Genomic DNA, 17675 nt, shown 5'->3' on the forward strand with positions numbered 1-17675 from the left:
ACACGCCGATGATTCAGATGACTGTACACCTCCAGCCAAGCATCCTCGCGGAGTTAGTCCACTTACTTACAACGAAGCGGAGCATTTTCTGTTCAGATCTGTGACTCGGTGCTGCTGAGTTACTACAAGTCTGGTCTTGATATTTTCAGCGACAGCATCTACACTAGCCGATTCTCAACGAGACACAGTAGAGGAGTTCTTGGCTCCGCGCGCTGTTCGCGTTCATTGACAAGAAAATCGGACTCAGTTTGAGAGCACAACAGTGGAAGATCTTGATGTTGTCACTTTTTTGGTATCTTTAGACACATTATTTATTTCCAGTCAGTAGTCACGGACAAGCGTGAGAACGTGCCAGTTTACGGTAGTCTCACTTGTTTCAAGGCTAATATTTTGAAACATCACAGATATGAAGGCGAAAGATAGGGACCAAAGCTTGTCAGATTCCAGAGAACTAGATGGTTCCTACGATCCGCTCACAGGTAAGTACAACTAATTTAATCAACATTTTAACAATAAAAGATGCTATGTGACAGACACTCCGTAATTTGTTGTACATTTAAATGTTCTATCCCAGACGGGCCATGTCTGACCATTAAGAACGTGCAATTTTGAAAGGCTACTATCATACATAAAAAAGAAAAACTTATGCCTGTTCCTCCACTTCGCACATTTGCGTTGTTTGAGCTTGCATCTTTTATTGTTGGTGTTTACAAGCATGCTGGATCGCCTGCCGATGCACAGTTCAATTTTGCTGACCTGGCTTCCTTGTTCGAGTTAATTTGACCGTTGTCGAAGAGGATGCTGTGCCACGAGCCTATTTGTGCATTCTTTCAATTGGTGGAGAATTACTGACAATCTTGCGCCGTTGAGACTTTGGTATGCTGTGGTGAAAAGTTTTCAGGAATGAAGTGTGACACTTGTCTAGCCGTATTCCCTAAATATAATTGTATTGCAGCAATTATTTGCTCATAATATGGTTCACATGTCATCTAGACACAAAACATAGGAGACCAAGGAACCCTATACACCCTTTCTGGTATACAGTATTTCTGCAGCCTTTGCTCCAGGCAGTACATGGCAATTTAATGTAATTTCTACAGCTTGATGTTGCAGCAGTTAAGTAAGCTATTGGCTTCAGATTTAATTCATTACAATTTAGAGTGTGATCTTCAAAATTTAGCCCAGATGTTGCTCTCACTGCCAAGGTTCTTTTAATCACCTCACTGGTCACAGCACGCTTGGAAACTGTGGTATGAGTTGTTGCATTAGGCGTGTGTGTGTAAGAATGGATGACTGTTATGCTCGTTGACTTACAAGATATTTTAGTGTGTGTGTGTGTGTGTGTGTGTGTGTGTGTGTGTGTGTGTGTGTGTGTGTGTAAAGATGGAAGAAGCCCTGCTGCAAAAAAACTAACATTTTTGCTATTGAGTTTAAGCATTACTCAACTTTAGACAGTTAGAGACCATCCTCTACTTATCCTATTTTACAAGCTTTTGTCATTGTCAAGTCAGTGGATATTGGTTATTATTATACTCTGCAGATGTGATAACACATAGAGACTTTAAAGACATGGAGATAATTTAGGCTATTGGTCCGTCCTTGTGTTGGTTCTTGTGTGGTTTGTGTGATTTGAACCCATGGCTAAAGGTTACCTTTCTAGCCGATCAGCAAGATGAACCCTGTTAATCTCAGTTACTTTTGGTGATTTTCCCCCCAAGTCATCGACACCACTCACATGGCGCTATTCTTTTTATTTGAAGACGTTCTTGTCTGCGGATGTTTATTAGGGATTTTCTTTTGTCATCTCTCTTGCTAATGTTTTGTTAGTTTTTAGTTTTTTTTCAAGAATGACATCTTGCTTGACATTCATATGGTGACCTCCTGTTATGTTTTGGAATTGGGATAAAGGCTGTTTCATTATGGCAGCACTAAATGGCTTTTTTGACAGCTTCAAATTGCACGGGGGAAATTGTCAGTCTGAGAAAGTCTTTGCTGTTCTCTCCATGTAATTATTCTTTTGCAGATTGAATACCACTTACAACGTTTTTTGTCAGCTGTTGATCACACTGTCATTGCAAAAAGGACTGCTTGACCCAGGTGTGAAAAAGATCGAATGGAAAAGCTGTGTTGTTGTTCAGGAGATAAGGTTGAGGGGGCTTTAACGCTGTGACTCAGATGCACTTCTTCCTTAAGGACGCAAGGTCAGCTTTGATCAATACTCGCTACATGTATTGGTATTCCTGCAGGGAAAAGTGGTTTTCACATAGACCTCGCCCACAAAGCATACAGTATGTGGTTGCCCAACGGATTCATCAGTGTAACTGATGCAGTGTGTCACAGTGACCTTGTCATTGTCTGTGTCTCCTCGTTTGTGTGTGTGTGTGTGTGTGTGTGTGTGTGTTTGTATGTAGATGTGAGTGTGTGTGTGTGTGTGTTTGTGGCACAACCTGTATTCTTATAGACTGAAAACAATTTATTGTACATTACTACTCTTGTTGTCAAGATATTGAGCAAATTACTACAAGAGCAGCAAAGTTGGAAACGGCCCCCTTCCATACGGCATCTCTTTTCATATGAAAAGTGTGTGTGTGTGTATGGTGTGTGTGTGTGAGAGAGAGGACAGAGATGCCGGTGTTTGTGCTTCTGTTAGTGGATGTGAGTGTAAATGTGTATTTGTAGATATGTGTGTGTGTGTGTGTGTGGGAGCATGTGTGTGTGTGTGTATGTGTTTGTATGTGAATGTGAGTGTGAGTGTGAGGGTGAGTGTGTGTTTGTGTGTGTTTGTGTGTGTGTGTGTGTGTGTGTGTGTGTGTGTGTGTGTGTGTGTGTGTGTGTGTGTGTGAGTGTGTGTGTGTGTGTGGGAGGCTGGTACCGTTGACTCATAACGAGCTCTGTGTGTGCAGAGGGAGCAAGCAGTCGATGTGTGATGGGACTGACCTGTGTTGCTTCAAGGTAGTGTGGGTGGCAACAAACTTTAAAAACAACCCTTTTTCATGTACCCCATGGATAGCCCTTTAGAAATAGCTCCTATATTTTTCAGTACAATTTTCTCTTCCATTGCGATTCGGGAAGAAAGTACAGGGGATAATTACTAGAACCGTGCCGGGTAATTAACTGTTCCACCAGAGATATAGAACTGAAGTAAAATAGACTTATGCATTGACACGTACAGGGTTTCTGTTGTCTCTGTAACCAGATGGAGGAATTATCAGCATCAATCACAAAATGGCACAAGACTGTTGTAATCACGTAACAGTTGAGAGCTGTTAGTCTATGTCTACCTTTTGGCTATGGGGCTATGTGGTGTTTCGTCTTTTGAACTTATCTTTTATGCCTTGTCCTTAGGCCCGCCACTGTTGTGGAGACCAGTGTGACAATTCATTTATATTGTATAAGGGAAAAAATGGAAGATACCTCTTGAAACCCTGAAATTTACTTTGAAAAAACTCAGAGTGGTAGAGGAGCCATTTTTGTAAAGGTTGTAGTAGTATTAGTGTATCACATACGTTCACATCTGATTGTGTACGTGAAACCTTATATTTTACGTGAAACCTTATATTTGTGTGTATGTGTGTGTGTTACTTAAATGTACGAGTGCTTAGATATTTAAATGAAAGGTATGGTTCAGGTAAATTTGAGTGATCCGCACAACACATATTGAATACCATATGTATCCTTGACGAACTGGTAAACATTGCATTTCTTGACAAAGATGTGATGAAATGCAAGATGTCAGGCATTGAAACCAGTGTATGCTGGAGTGCCCTTAAACTTCTTAAGTGTTGAGAATGCTGCTGCAGGGAACAACCGACAGCAACAGCAGTGGGAGAGGAGACGGAAAGAGAGAGAGAAGGAAAGGAGAGGGATGAGGAGAGGAGAGGAGAGAGGGGGGAGAAGGGGGAGAGATGAGGAGAGAAAGAGAGAGAAAGGGAGATGGAGAGAGAGAAGGGGGAGAGGAGAGGGATGAGGAGAGGAGAGGAGAGAAGGGGGAGAGATGAGAAGAGAGAGAGAGGGAGAGAGAGAGAGAGGAAAGGAGAGGAGTGGAGAGGAGTAATGATAATTATCCATAATGTTAAACTCTGTTGAACTCAGCATTTTGAAACCCACCATTTTGGATCAGCTTTAGTCCATTCCAATCAGTGATTGCACAATTTAAATTTGCCTTAAACTAAAGGATTATTGACTACTGAGGGATTACACCACAACAGTTGTACAATAAGTAAAAGAAAGCCTATTTCTCACTCTCATCCTCATATTTAGATTTTACCCAGAGGCAGATGCTATTTCAATTTCAAAACAAACATAACTAGACATTTCTGTTTCTGAGTCTGCACTTTGTTTATCTGTCTTTCTAGAGCCCTCCTATTCTGAGTCTGCACTTATTTATGTGACCTTTCTAGAGCCCTCCTTTTCTGGGTCTGCGCTAATTTATGTGCCCTTTCTAGAGCTCCGCCTATTCTGAGTCTGCGTTTATTTGTGTATCCTTTCCAGAGCTCCCCTATTCTGTTGGTCAAGCTTGGTCCAAATTGTCTCCCCGATGTACCCCTCCTGTCCTTGATGGTCATGTGATTTCAGTTACTCTGACTTGCTGGCAGTCCGATTGATTAAAAGAAACCCTGTGGTGTTCTCCTAACTACGCCCGGAAATGCCTCCGCCAGTTCCTTAGTCCGAGGAGGATTCTCCCCCTGCACCAATTGGTTAAGGTTCAACATAACCAATCTCTCAGTCTGTGAAGCTGGAGATAAGGATCGCGTGAGGTACTTCCTTTACCCTCTAGGCGAGCCGCAGTACAACATGTCCATGGATGACGCGCGCCTCAGGCCAAGATCATCACTCCAGATCCTGGACTCAATCTTTGTTGACGGGGTGTCATCAACCTAGCAACCAGCTGTCTGAGTGACTGGGTAAAGTCTGTGCAAGCATTTGTGGGAAACCCTCAGTGGAAGTTTAAGCTTTAGCTGAGACATTTCACTAGGCATATAGATTTCCCCGCAGTGTCGCCGTGTAATCATCTCACAGCTGTACTTTCGTCCGATAAAAAAAATAATGATGCTATTTGACTTCGTGCCTCAATGATATAAACTATTCATGAGGTTAGAAATTGAGATTATCCTATAACAATATTTCAGTGTGAGTCATCCCATTCATTGCCCAAACTCAGGGGCCTCATTCAGAGGAATATCACTCTGATAATCTCATTATACCCTTGGAGATGAAGGAGATTGTTCTGAAACACAAACTATCTTTTTAGAAAATGCATTCTCTCCTTCTTTCTCCCCTACTGCCGTCAGCAGGCCACTTATGTGTTCCGCCGAGGACCACAGGCGCTGTGCGACTGGGGCATCAGCACTCAGACTCACATCCAGCCAGAATCAATCCAAACAAGGTTAATCTAAGTTGGCATCTCTGAGGTAAATGGGTCGGGACGGGGAGGGAGGGCCAAGATCATTAATTAAAATAACTACAGGACTACCCTCCTTTTCCTGGTAAATATGGAGTCCGGAAGCGCTTACGGTGCACTGCTGAGATGCAGGGCAAGCTCTTTGGATGTCCTTGTTAGGGATTTATGGGAGGGCATTTTTAGTGGAAGAGCTGGAGGAACAGCACTAGAAGAACAAAGAGGTTGGTCTATACAGATACAGCTCACTTCGGACAAAAGCATCTGCCAACCACCATAGGTTAATTGGTTCCTAAAGCCCCATGTTGTTGAATGCTGTATTCCATCTGGAAACATACTCATGAACTAGTAACTGCTCTGACACAGATTGCCGTTACATAACTGCGGTGCTATCAAAACATGCTTCATATACACTATAACTTGAGTAGCCAGAGGCCAAGATCGGGAGATAGTCAGCCTATACTGTTCATTACGTAAAAGACGAAATGCATGCAGTTCAGTAGCTGTTTATTATGGTAGCAACTTGACATTTCATAAGTGGTTTTAGTTGAATCTCGTTATTTTCCTGACAGCTCCAGTAGTTCAGTGAGCATCATTAGGCAGGTTGGTTTTCCTTCGGCAAAGTCTGTAGGCATCAGGCTGGCAGTCTTTTTTGTGATTTGACTGACAGTGCCTGAACTGGAGATGTTGGATGTCAGTAGAACATTTGTTTTCTAAAGTAGATCATAGTTTTTATTTTTATACTCAGACAAAACTTAAAAAAACCCAACACAAACAGCCCATAACTTTAAGTCCTTGAGCCTGGCAAGAAGCCATTAACGTGAAACTCAGAAGCCTTGCAACAAACTTTTTTTTGTCCCCTTTTCTTTCTTTTCACTTTTATCTTCTTTCCTCCTACCTTTTTTCTGTCCTCCCGTTGTCTTTCCCCTTTGTCCCCTACTTTCTCACTACCTCTCCTCTCCCCTCCACTGCTCTCCTCCACTCTCCTCCACTCTCCTCTCCCTTCTCTGCCTTGCATTCCTCTCCTACCCTCGTCCAAACCTTCCTGTTCAGTGACTCATCTAGGACGAACCGAACTGAAGGTCACTTTGAATCTTGTCATGTCTTGTCAAGTTTCATTTCTTTTCACTTGTCCGTTTTGGACGTCACGGGCGGCCAATTGAAGCATTTTGTCTTCGGGCTCCTCTTAGTTACTCACACACCCTCTCATGCACAGCTCTGCCTGCCCTACACTCTTTCTCTCTCTCTCTCTCTCTCTCTCTCTCTCTCTCTCTCTCTCTCTTTCTCTCTCTCTCGCTCTCCCTCTCTCTCTTTCTCTTTCTCTCTCTCTCCCTCTCTTTCTCTCTCTCTCTCTCTCTCTCTCTCTCTCTCTCTTTCTCTCTCTCTCGCTCTCCCTATCTCTCTTTCTCTTTCTCTCTCTCTCTCTTTCTCTCCCGGTTCCCCGTCCCCTGTCCTTCCCCAGCCTCTGTCCTGATGTCTCTGTGTGAGAGGAAGAGCCTGGCATCTGTAATGACACCCCGCAGCAGTGCATTAATGCAGAGGGGTGCTCTGCGTTCTCCACCCACATGCAAGTCACAGTGATCAATAGCCTAACTCTCCTTGGGACAGAGATCGAACTCTGCCTGGTGTCTTTTGTGCCCAGCGTCTGAAACACACTCACACTTCTTTCACTCTTGTACGGACACACACATTATGTACAGCATGTTTTAGCATAAATACCAAATATGAGTATGCAAACACAAACACACAGACACATAGACACAGACACAGACACAGACACACACACAAACACACACACACACACACACACAACACAATGACCACTTTCAATGTTTTTGTTCTCGTATTTACCTTTGAACTCAATCTCTTCAAGCTCATTATCATTGCATACATATTACAACTGGTTGTTCCCAGACAGCCATTACTTGTTTTGACATCTGGGATTTTTTAGACTTAAAGTTGCGTCATGCGATAATCTGCTTAAGATAAGACGACGTGTTGTTTTGTTTTGTTTTATCTTGTGCAGCTGCTAGGTGGCGTGAATAAAATGTTACAGCAAACAGAATAGTCTGCCAGCGCATTGGCGAGTCTAGTAGTCCCAGGGGAGCCCTTTGCTTCCTTCAAACTGTGGCAACAACTTGAGATCTGGCGGAGCGCCTGGCATTTGGTTCTTGGATTCTTTAGCAAAGAAGTGGACATGTGCACTTCCAACCTCTAAAAATAAACAAGGAAAACAAACAGAAAAGATGTTTGCTCACGGTAGGCCGCGTGGACGGATGTTGAGGGAAAGCAACACAAACAGGGAAATTGTCGCCTAAAACAGGCACTGAGGTGTTGGTACGTCTGCCCCTGTGTGTTAAGCTCTGAATACTAATGTCAGTGGGAAGTGTTGGACCAATGCAGGCCTTCATCAGGCCAGCAGCCTTACTGTTTGTTCCTTCCTCTTGTAGTGTAAGAAGAATCTTGGCTGGGGATGAAGGTGATCATACATCATTTTTCGATGAGTCGGTGTTGAGGTTGGACAACTGGTCAGTGGAGATTGTGTGATATCTTCCCTCCTGAAGAAGATGAGCTGTCAACAGATATAGTGTTCACGTAAACACAGTTTTGCATTATCGACCTCTCTCTCTCTGTGTGACACACAATGACAGGCACACACACACACACACACACACTCCTCTCTTGTTTTGAAAACCTTTCCCCCTGGCCTATCTAGTTTGTTAAGCGTTCCCTCTGCTCCCAAAGAAGGCGTGTTTGCAGGAGACGTGTCAGATCGCTGGGAAGTTCAGGGAGCAGCAGTCATGGCTCGTCAGTCTTGACTCAGTGCCGCTGAAGCTCAATCAGGCTAGACAGAGAGGCTCATGGGGGATCGCAGGGTTGAGGGCGGCTTGATGGGCCGGGGAGAAAGTGGCGTCGATAGCCTGACAGTCAATCAAGCCGGAGCCGAAATGGGAACCGGATGCTTTGGAAAACCCCAGAGACGCCGGTGAGGTGATACTCAATAGGAATAAATAAATACTATCATACGAAATCTCTGGGATATCATACGCAATCTGGGGTTCATTGCAGAAAAAGTGAAGTGGTTAGCTGCTCAAATGCTTCTGTTGGTCATGACTGTGACCATTTGAACTGCTCTAAGCAGACACACCAAGACACTCCTTGTAAAGGTGACTAATCAGGCTTTCCAACGATATAAAATACAATACCAATTGGTATTATTAAAGGGGAGGAATAACTGACCGAAATAACGTTTCCTAGCTTTTTTGGAGGAGTTTATTTGACGATTTAACTTATTTACCAATGTGTGTGTATGTCTCCCTCTCTCTCTCTCTCACACTCTCTGTGTGTGTGTGTGTGTTTGTGCGTGCGCGTGTGAGTGTATGTATGTATGTGTGTGCGTGTGTGATTGTGTGTGTGTGCGTTTCTGGGGGCTGGTGGTGGAGAGAGAGATGGAAATGGCCACTTAGAGCATCACAATGAAATGCATGCCTTTTGTGGTGTAAGTGCCCACATTGATTTGATCCTTTTTGACCTGATGGGTCATCTCTGGAGCAGATCTCCATATTGGAGTGGTGGGCTATGAGCAGCTATTGGAAAAGCCAGGTTTAAAGCTGTCAGGCATAAGCTATTAGGCTCCATCACTAGCTCTGTACCCATTCCCCAAGCACCAAATGTCAATAAGGACAAAGTAGTGTGTTTTTCTTTCTAGGTTAACCATAGCAGTTCCAGCAGGGCACATAAAATAAGGCCTGAAATATTTCTCAGAGAAACACTGTAAAATGTACATGCTTCAAGGTGTTGCTCTTGCTGAAGCTGAAGATCACACACACACACACACACACACACAAACACACACACACAGACAATACATCTGCAATGCTATCACATCCTCAGTGAACACCTTACCTGTTCTCGGCGTGCATTATTGTAAGCGTCCCTAAATGACTCCAATACATGCTTCAGTTTCAGGTGTGTGTGTATCTACTGAATTGATTAGTGGGGCTGTCGGAGACTCCAGGCTGTAGTGACAGATGTTGCGGGCGGCTGGAGTCCCTTTGATGGTTGTGGCTCGATTTCCTTTTTGTCCAGCAGCAAATATGAACAGCTGTTTATGTGCTATTTAGCCTGGAGCTCAGAGGTGTCGTTCTCTCCTGAAGGATAAACACACACACACGTATATACACACACTCACAAACAAACAAGCAAACTTCTGGAACAAACAAGCTAGGTTAAAGGCATTTATAAATGACTCATCATTGACAGCTATTGTATACTTGGTATCTGGTGCTTTTGCAAAGTGTAAAATCTTATATTTAGTGTGTTGCGTGAAGAATTAACACAATTGTTTCCTGCCTTTTCACATGAAGACAGTGTGTTAATCCATCATATGATTCAGCAGTGCATCCACATTCACTGGCCCATTTTTAGTCATGTTGCTTGCTTTGGGCAATAAAAACAAAACATTGGCAATGCACAATCAATAGACCTGAGAAAGAAACAATCAATGGAGATGAAAACCAGATCCGTGGACATTTTTCTTCTCTCAGCTGGCGAACGCTCTCACTTAATCATGTGGAATGGAAGGGGCTGCCAGTGTTTACAGCTTCAGCGGAGGTGGTGGAGGAAGAGGGTGAAAGAGAGGGTGGAGCGGTGGGCTTCCAGTTGCAGCGCTACAGGACTAAATGGATTACAAACAACTCCGGCGCTCATATCCCCCTGCCACCACCGGAATGTCACCGCGCTCTCTGTGTTGATATTTCATAAAGGTTTAAATGATGTCGCCGCGCACACTGAGAGAGCACAACCCCACCCCCCTACTCCCCACCCCGTTCCCCCTGAGTGATTGGCGGGATGCTCAACACGACAGTGGTGCGATCATTACAGGGCGCCTGGTGGCAGCCAGTGAAATTAGCGTTGACGTAAACAGACTTGTAATGTGATTCAGTTGAAAGAGAGAGACGTAGAAGGTGCAGAAAGGGGAAAGGGGGGCAACATTACTGCAGCCCCCTGTGTTGTAGTTTGAGTGGGGTCTGTTGGCATAGCGCTTGGCTCGATGTAATCAACCCACTGGAATCGCAGTTGACCTGTTGGTGGAAGGGTTCAGTATGTTTGCTAAAAATGAGGGCGCTAATGTTAAAGGGAAAGCACCATTTTATTGTTTGTTTGTGGATCATTTTGCAAGGGGTTTCGCTAAGCTAAACACTACTTTCGCACTTTCGTGGTGTGATACAAGTTCACCTTCAGGAGACCACTCAGTGAAACTCAGTACTAACTAGACTACGCTTACCAGCTTTTGCTCCACCACTCTCCCTCATGCCTGCTTTTCCCTGGCCTTAAGCCTCATTTTGGTCTTTAATGTTGTAATTGTCACCCACCTACCTGTCTTTGGATCCTACCCACGTGTAGTTCACATTTCACCACGGTTGTCTCCAGGCATTGCGTATAAATAATAATTCATATTTGTCTGTAATATATGTCTGGCGAAGCGGGACTGCTGCTCGTTTCTGTTCTTCTGTGTGCACCGAGAGCCAAATGAAATGAAAGATTTGTGTGTCAGCCTCTGATAGAACAAACCCTCCAAGTCCACCCACGGCAAACCACAGAGAGCTCAATCAGATGGATGGGAGCATGTGCTGTTGGAGCTATTTCTAGAAGGTTCACTGCGCAGAATTCACAACACTACCTCAGATGATGATTGAATTGACTATGAGCTTCATGGTGTGCTCTGTGCTGTGAGTTTTTAGTGTTTCGTATGTGACCGTTTGGTCCATTAGCACATGGAAAGGTCCTTGAAAGCTCTTTGGATGGAAAACAATCTATAGAGGTATTGAATGGTTGTCGACCCAATGTATATTACTGGTTTAATGACTTTTTAATTGCTGTAAAAAGGTTCAGTTACTTTAATGAGATAATTAGTTATAATTAAGCTTGTTTTGGGAGGAATGCAAAATAGGATCCAGCAGGTGGAATGAGCCTAAGCCCATCTGAATGTGTCAGACACAACTTCTGGTATGATGGGAAGAACTGTTCTTGCCAATATTGTCTGATTTTATCAACTTTGTTGAAATGATTGCAAAGATAGATTGATCTTTTTGCCAGAAGAAGAAGAAGAAGAAAGAGTGAAACTGTTTACACAAGCTTCATGAAGACAATTTGAATTTACAAAACAAAAGAACAAAAACTTAAAAATGTTGTTAGTAGGCAGATACACATATGTTGGTAAATTTCAGGTTGTGGAAGTCTGTCACTCTTCATTAATAGGTGAATTAATGTTGATGTTACTGACAGTATTGTTCAATCATCCAGTTCCCTAAAGAAATATCCCCGACATTTGGTGGATTAAACCCTCATTCATTACAGGCCAGCCCTCGGGGACCTGTGTTTCCTACTGGTCTTCAACCACGTTTGGAGCCTGTGGTTTAATTAAACTCTCATTTCTTGGTGCGTGTATTAGGGTTTGCTGTCAGATCCGCTTAATTCATTGTAAAGTCGCAACTTATTCCCAAATCCAACCCAAAAGAAATTTGATACAGAAGGATTAATACTGGAAGAAATTCTTTAGAGGCCATTTACAACCTCTAATGTCATAAGGAGCAGACTATTAACTCCCATTTGGCCATGTTATCCAATAAGGGGTTACACTTTGTGTAGAGTCAATTAATTAATGCTTCTGTTCATCCAGCAAGTTTGCTGTGTAGTGGAACCATCCATTAACAATGATGGCAGTCTTCACTCCGAGCACTGTTATGCCTAATGTCTGCAATGAAGTGAAATTATATGCTACGAAATATGAGATTTAGTCTTGAATTATTCATTTTTTTTATTAAAACTGTTTATTAGGGTTTGCAGGTTTTCCAACATGGAGAGTCTTGAAACTTTTAAGGGTAATATGTTCAATTCTTAGTGAAACTTGAGTTTCCCTTTGATGTAACTTTAAGTAACGTAAAACTAATATGCTTTAAGTTCACTATTATAATCACTATTGCTATACAGCTATAGTGGGGCATGTTGTCATGGCGATTCACTTTCCAGTTAAAGGGTGAGATTTGCCCCATTTGCTGTGATTCCTACAGCCTTGTTCCTCCCTTGTTTTGATTTGAGCTGCTTTGCAATGAACATGACACATACCGTGGGTTGGCCAATTCTCTTGTAGAACCATGAGGTGGAAATGAATTGCTACTTTGACAAATTATTCAATAATTGAATTGAATGTTAAATTCCACAAGGTTGAGTTTTTGACGAAAGTATTTCAAGTACTCATGAGTATCAGTCACCTGAAGGCCACGCTTTCAAAAAACACTCCCACACTCTCTGCATTATCAGCCTCCCGCTAGTGTTCTTCTGGCATGTGCTTCAGGAGCACTGATCCCCCCCCCCCACACAGACACATACACACACACACACACACACACACACACACACACACGTGCTTCAAGAGCACAGAGCCCCACACACACACACACACACAGACACACACATGCTTCAAGAGCACAGAGCCCCACACACACACACACACACACACACACACACACGTGCTTCAAGAGCACAGAGCCCCCCCCCCCCCCCCCCCACACACACACACACACATGCTTCAGGTGCACGGAGCCCCACACAGGTAACGGAAGCTTCTGGCAGGCAGGCTGGCTGGCTGTTGGCCTTTTGTAAATAGATGCCTGGAATCATTAATATTCCTTCATGTTACTCAGACATGACAGGCTCATTATCTTGAGACAGCTGAATGCAGGGGCCATAAACTGCAGGCCTGTGCCCTCCCCTGTCTTTACCATGGCAGTAAGGGGAGAGGACAGCTGCAATGATGGGATTTATTTTTCCCCTGGCAGTCACAGCCACAGATGAGGTCCAGGAGGTGATTAAACTCTGTTAGAACTTAATTGTTTCAGTGATGACTGTAACGCTTCAGTGGTTTTTTCGCTCTCCTCTTGTCCCCGCTTATGGGGCAAAGGGGTGGAACTGGTGATGTAGAGTAATGGCTTTAGGATGCCATTGGAGGAGGAAAGCACGTTTTTAACGGCTTAAACAGGTGAGGGCCACTTTAGCAACAGGGGCCCCTCAGGTAGAGGGGAAGGGCGAGAGATGCGGAGATGGAGGTGAGGGGAGGTGTCAAGCTAAAAAGGCACCGGATGCCTAAAAGAGCCCGGATGATGTAATGTTGACTTTCGAACGACTCTTGAGTGACAGTTGCTATGCCAACGCCAATACGTCACCCTAACGCGATTTACCTCAGAGCATCTTGCATTGTACTTTGCTACCTGAGACCAGCTTGCTTGTATTTGACCTACAATAAACCAACCAAAACAACCATGTGCTTGATGTTTGACTTTGGTAGGAAAGTGGTTGATTCGCTAGTTGGTTATAGTATCAAAGTAAGCACATTTCATTAGCTAGCTCGTGCTAGTGTAACGAGCTATCTTGTTAGCTTGAAGCTATTCATCTGTTGTGCTTAAATTAAGAAAGTCCTTAATGTGTTGTGATTTTAAGACATATCTGACGGCGCCCACAATTAAATTTGAACAAAACAGGGCATTGTTTGCACAACATTTTACTAAAGAACAACGGGGGCTTGCTAGCTTTGACATGCTAGCGGACATTGCTAACTTACAGGTTACCAGCAGGCAGGTGTAGCTAAAACTTTTTATTCGCTTAATATTGTGCCTAAACGGATACTATGTACCCCGACACTTTTTGGCTATCAGTCAGAGAGTCTCAAGAGTAGTTCGAAAGCCATCAGCTACGTTTTAGTCGCTTAATATTGTCGCACAAAAGGAGAAATTGCTATTAGCAATATAGATGCTAGCGCGCGAAACCTGTTGATGTGTGCTTACTTACAAAAGACCGGCAGCCAATATTAAGCGTGTAAAAAGTACCTGATGGCTTTCGAACAACTCTTGAGACTCTCTGACTGATAGCTAAAAAGTGTCCGGGTGCGTAGTGTCCGTTAAGGCACAATATTAAGCGACTAAAAAGTAGCTGATGGCTTTCGAACGACTCTGAGACTTAAAGCTAACAAGCGCCCGGCCTACGTGGTGACCGGATTACGTAATGCTAACGTTGGCATAGAAACTGTCACTCAAGAGGCGTTCGAAAGTCAACATTACGTCACCCGGGCTCTTTTTGGCATCCGGTGCCTTTTTAGCTTGACAGAGGCCCCAGTGATTCACCTGTGCTGATAGACTCTTGTGTGTACATAAGCTCGTCTCGGTGAGCAACTGGAGTGTCTCCAAGTGCAGAGAAAAAAAATCCATGGCAGGTCGTTAATGTAATTTAATCAGCTGTGGTGGTCAATTTGGGAGCATGTTTAGAAATATCAATTTCAATCAATGTTGCACTTTTCACTTACATGCTGGAGGTTGCTGTGGGTTTCAGTGTAGACTGAACCGTGCAGCTCTGCTGTACCCTGTGAAACAAGACTCGTTGCTATGGTTTCTGCTCGTTATTGCAATTAATGTGTTCTCTATGGGATGAATTTAAGTCAAATCAACCATCTGGTATTAATTTTTCTTTAATCCGTGCAGGCCTATACTTACATATCATTAGAATGAGTTTTACTGTATCTATTGTGTATTGTCTGGCAGAGATCTTAAGGCAGCGAGATTCTTTTCAGATGTGAAACTAAGCGGCAGGATAAAGTAGGCTTTCCACCACCCACTGGGGTGCAGCAGTTACATAACGGACCACAGTTCACAATGAACAGTTGGACAAGAAACTTTCCAGGGCCAACATTATTTATCATCACAAACAGAACACTTGTAGTATTTAAATAGCACACGGGCAAGAATAAAGACAAGAAAACACAGCTACATGAAAAATGAGCCCTGTCTTTCGTGAAATATCTTCTAAAACACTAACCTATAACTCAAATGAAAGGCGATTCAGAGATGTCTTACATATGTATCAACAGATTTTTAGTGTAATAATATGGAGTGCGTCTGTATTTGGAAGGCCTTGTTTCAATAACAGTTTTATATATTATACACTGAATGTAAAAGTCTCTGATTATCAAAGGCCTTTTACGCAGTGTATGACTTGAAAATTACTGACTTCTGCCTTTTTCATGGTGTCAACAAAAGATAAACGCACATTTTCAGGTGTCAAGTGTAAGAACTTTTTCTGCATTCAAAGTATGTCTTCGTTCTTTCATTACTTCAAATTATTTGTCTTTGAAATAGTTTTTTGTGGCATGTCTGCAGGTAGAGCACTATGATATATTATACATCAAAAGCAAAACACTTTTTTTTTTAGCTTTTGTGTATGTTCCTCTCGTCAACATCTGTCTTTTCACCCCAAAGGAGTTACAGTCATCTTGCAAGTAGCAGCTTTGTACACTCTCACTGGAACTGAGTATAACCCTTTGAGCAGTGAGTTTTTTTGCAAATCCAGTATAATTCCAGAATCACACTGTGCAAATCCAGAATTTACATTCTAAAACTGATTGTTCAAATCCTTGATTGTGATCCAGCATTACCTTACAATTTGACCTCATAACATTCTATGATAACATTCCATATTACTGCGCAGCGTATTCATATAGCACATTTCATACACAGTGTTCCATATGGCTGTTGCGTTGCTTCTAGGGATGCACCGATCCGATATTTGTATCGGTATCGGTACCGATATTGAAGACATTTCTAGATCGGGTATCGGTGACAATAAAAAAAAAAAAATTAAAAAAAATTACATTTTTATATGTTTATGTATATTGGTAGTGTATTATGAGTTCACGTTGCTTTTAGTAGCGATTAGCATGCTAAGCGGAGATTTAGTCATGTCCTGATGTTGATTGGCTGTAATAAAGATGGGTTCATCCTGTTAAGAATTTGACTGGATGAGCTATGAATGAGATATATGTTGCCTTGTGTAATGTCCACAATTATATGTATCAAGTAATATTAGTTGTGTAATTTTTATTGTGCAGCAATAACTTATGTTAAAGTAATTCAGTGCAGTGCTAATTAGTCCCCATTCTCATTGCAGACACACACGTATGTAGGATCACATGCATCGTCATGTAATGGAAATTGATGAATGCACATTAAAGGGAGATAAAGAATACTGCTTTGGTAATCGTGGGTCTTTTAACAGCCTAGAACCAGCAAATACATTAACAGGTCACCATGCTGAGCCTCTACAATGTAACATTAAAGTTGACGCTAGCGGATGTATGATTGCTAACTAATATGAACACTAGCGCTAGTTAGAACGTACATTATTTGTGATTATTTTTAGCCTATGTTATGAATTGATAGTGATGACTAGACATGATGTTAAGTAGCAAATGAGCAAAAAATGCACCAAGATCTCATATCATGCACTCCTAATTTCTCCCTTTCGCATGTGTGGTCACACACATACACACAGTTACCATAGTTTCGCGCTGTTTTTTTATATCGGTATCGGATCGGTATCGGCCGATACTAAACCTCAGATATCGGTATCGGTATCGGAGGTGAAAAAAGTGGATCGGTGCATCCCTAGTTGCTTTTAGAACAGGTAAGGGGGTTTTAAGCACTCCGCTTTGGGTCGTGCCTAACAACTCCCCTTACCTGTTCTAAAATCAGCGCAAACCACGGCCTCTTGGGGCTTATTGCTTAAATAAACTGCCACTCCTAACGGTCATTAGAGTTCATTATTACATCATCAAATGGAACCTTTAGTTGGCAACATTCTAATCACGTACTCCTCAAAGGGAAGCTATGAGGGGAAATCGATATCATTTACATTAACAGCATTAACAGTTTAAACTCATAATTACGAAGTGATTTCCATGTGATTTCCCAAGTGTTTATTTGACACTACAAAGATCAGAAGTGCTCTGGAGCAGACAGTTTCAGCCCACCATGCTCGTAGACATACATAGAGTTGGCTAAATCAGCTTGGAAGAGTAGTTTCAGCGACTGACCACTGTTTATCAGGTGCTCTATCCTGAATTGCCATACCAGCTTGAAAGAAGGTATTCCAAAGAAAACACTAATTTGTATCCTCGAGTATTTAATGGAATGTTGGGTCAAATATATCAAATTCATTTTCAGACTGATTTTCAAGAGACGATTGTGCAGAAAAAGTGGTGAATTACACAACCTTAAGAAACTGTTTAATTACTAGTACATTACGTGGCATTTTGCATATGCTCTCCCTCGACTGAATCCTTTCACATGCTGATATATATATATATACTATGCTGTATGAATAGAGATCTTTGGCAGTGTTCCAGCAACCCGTTCACTGGAGCTACCACCTAAAAATGACAAGCCATTAC

At 42.6% G+C, this 17675-nt stretch overlaps 1 protein-coding gene across 1 annotated transcript in view; it reads left to right on the plus strand.

Moving 5' to 3' along the window:
- Nucleotides 1-406: 406 nt before the first annotated feature.
- Nucleotides 407-17675, plus strand: part of LOC308373837 (A-type potassium channel modulatory protein KCNIP2-like) — a gene marked incomplete at both ends in the record, with an annotated part of 121213 nt that continues 103944 nt past the window's right edge. Inside the window, one exon of the mRNA XM_080849486.1 lies at nucleotides 407-479. Coding sequence (XP_080705612.1) covers nucleotides 407-479 — 73 coding nt within the window. The remainder of the gene's footprint in view (nucleotides 480-17675) is intronic.

Source organism: Sprattus sprattus (genome assembly GCF_963457725.1).
Source record: "Sprattus sprattus genome assembly, chromosome: 12".
In the NCBI taxonomy this organism is placed as follows: Eukaryota; Metazoa; Chordata; class Actinopteri; order Clupeiformes; family Clupeidae; genus Sprattus; species Sprattus sprattus.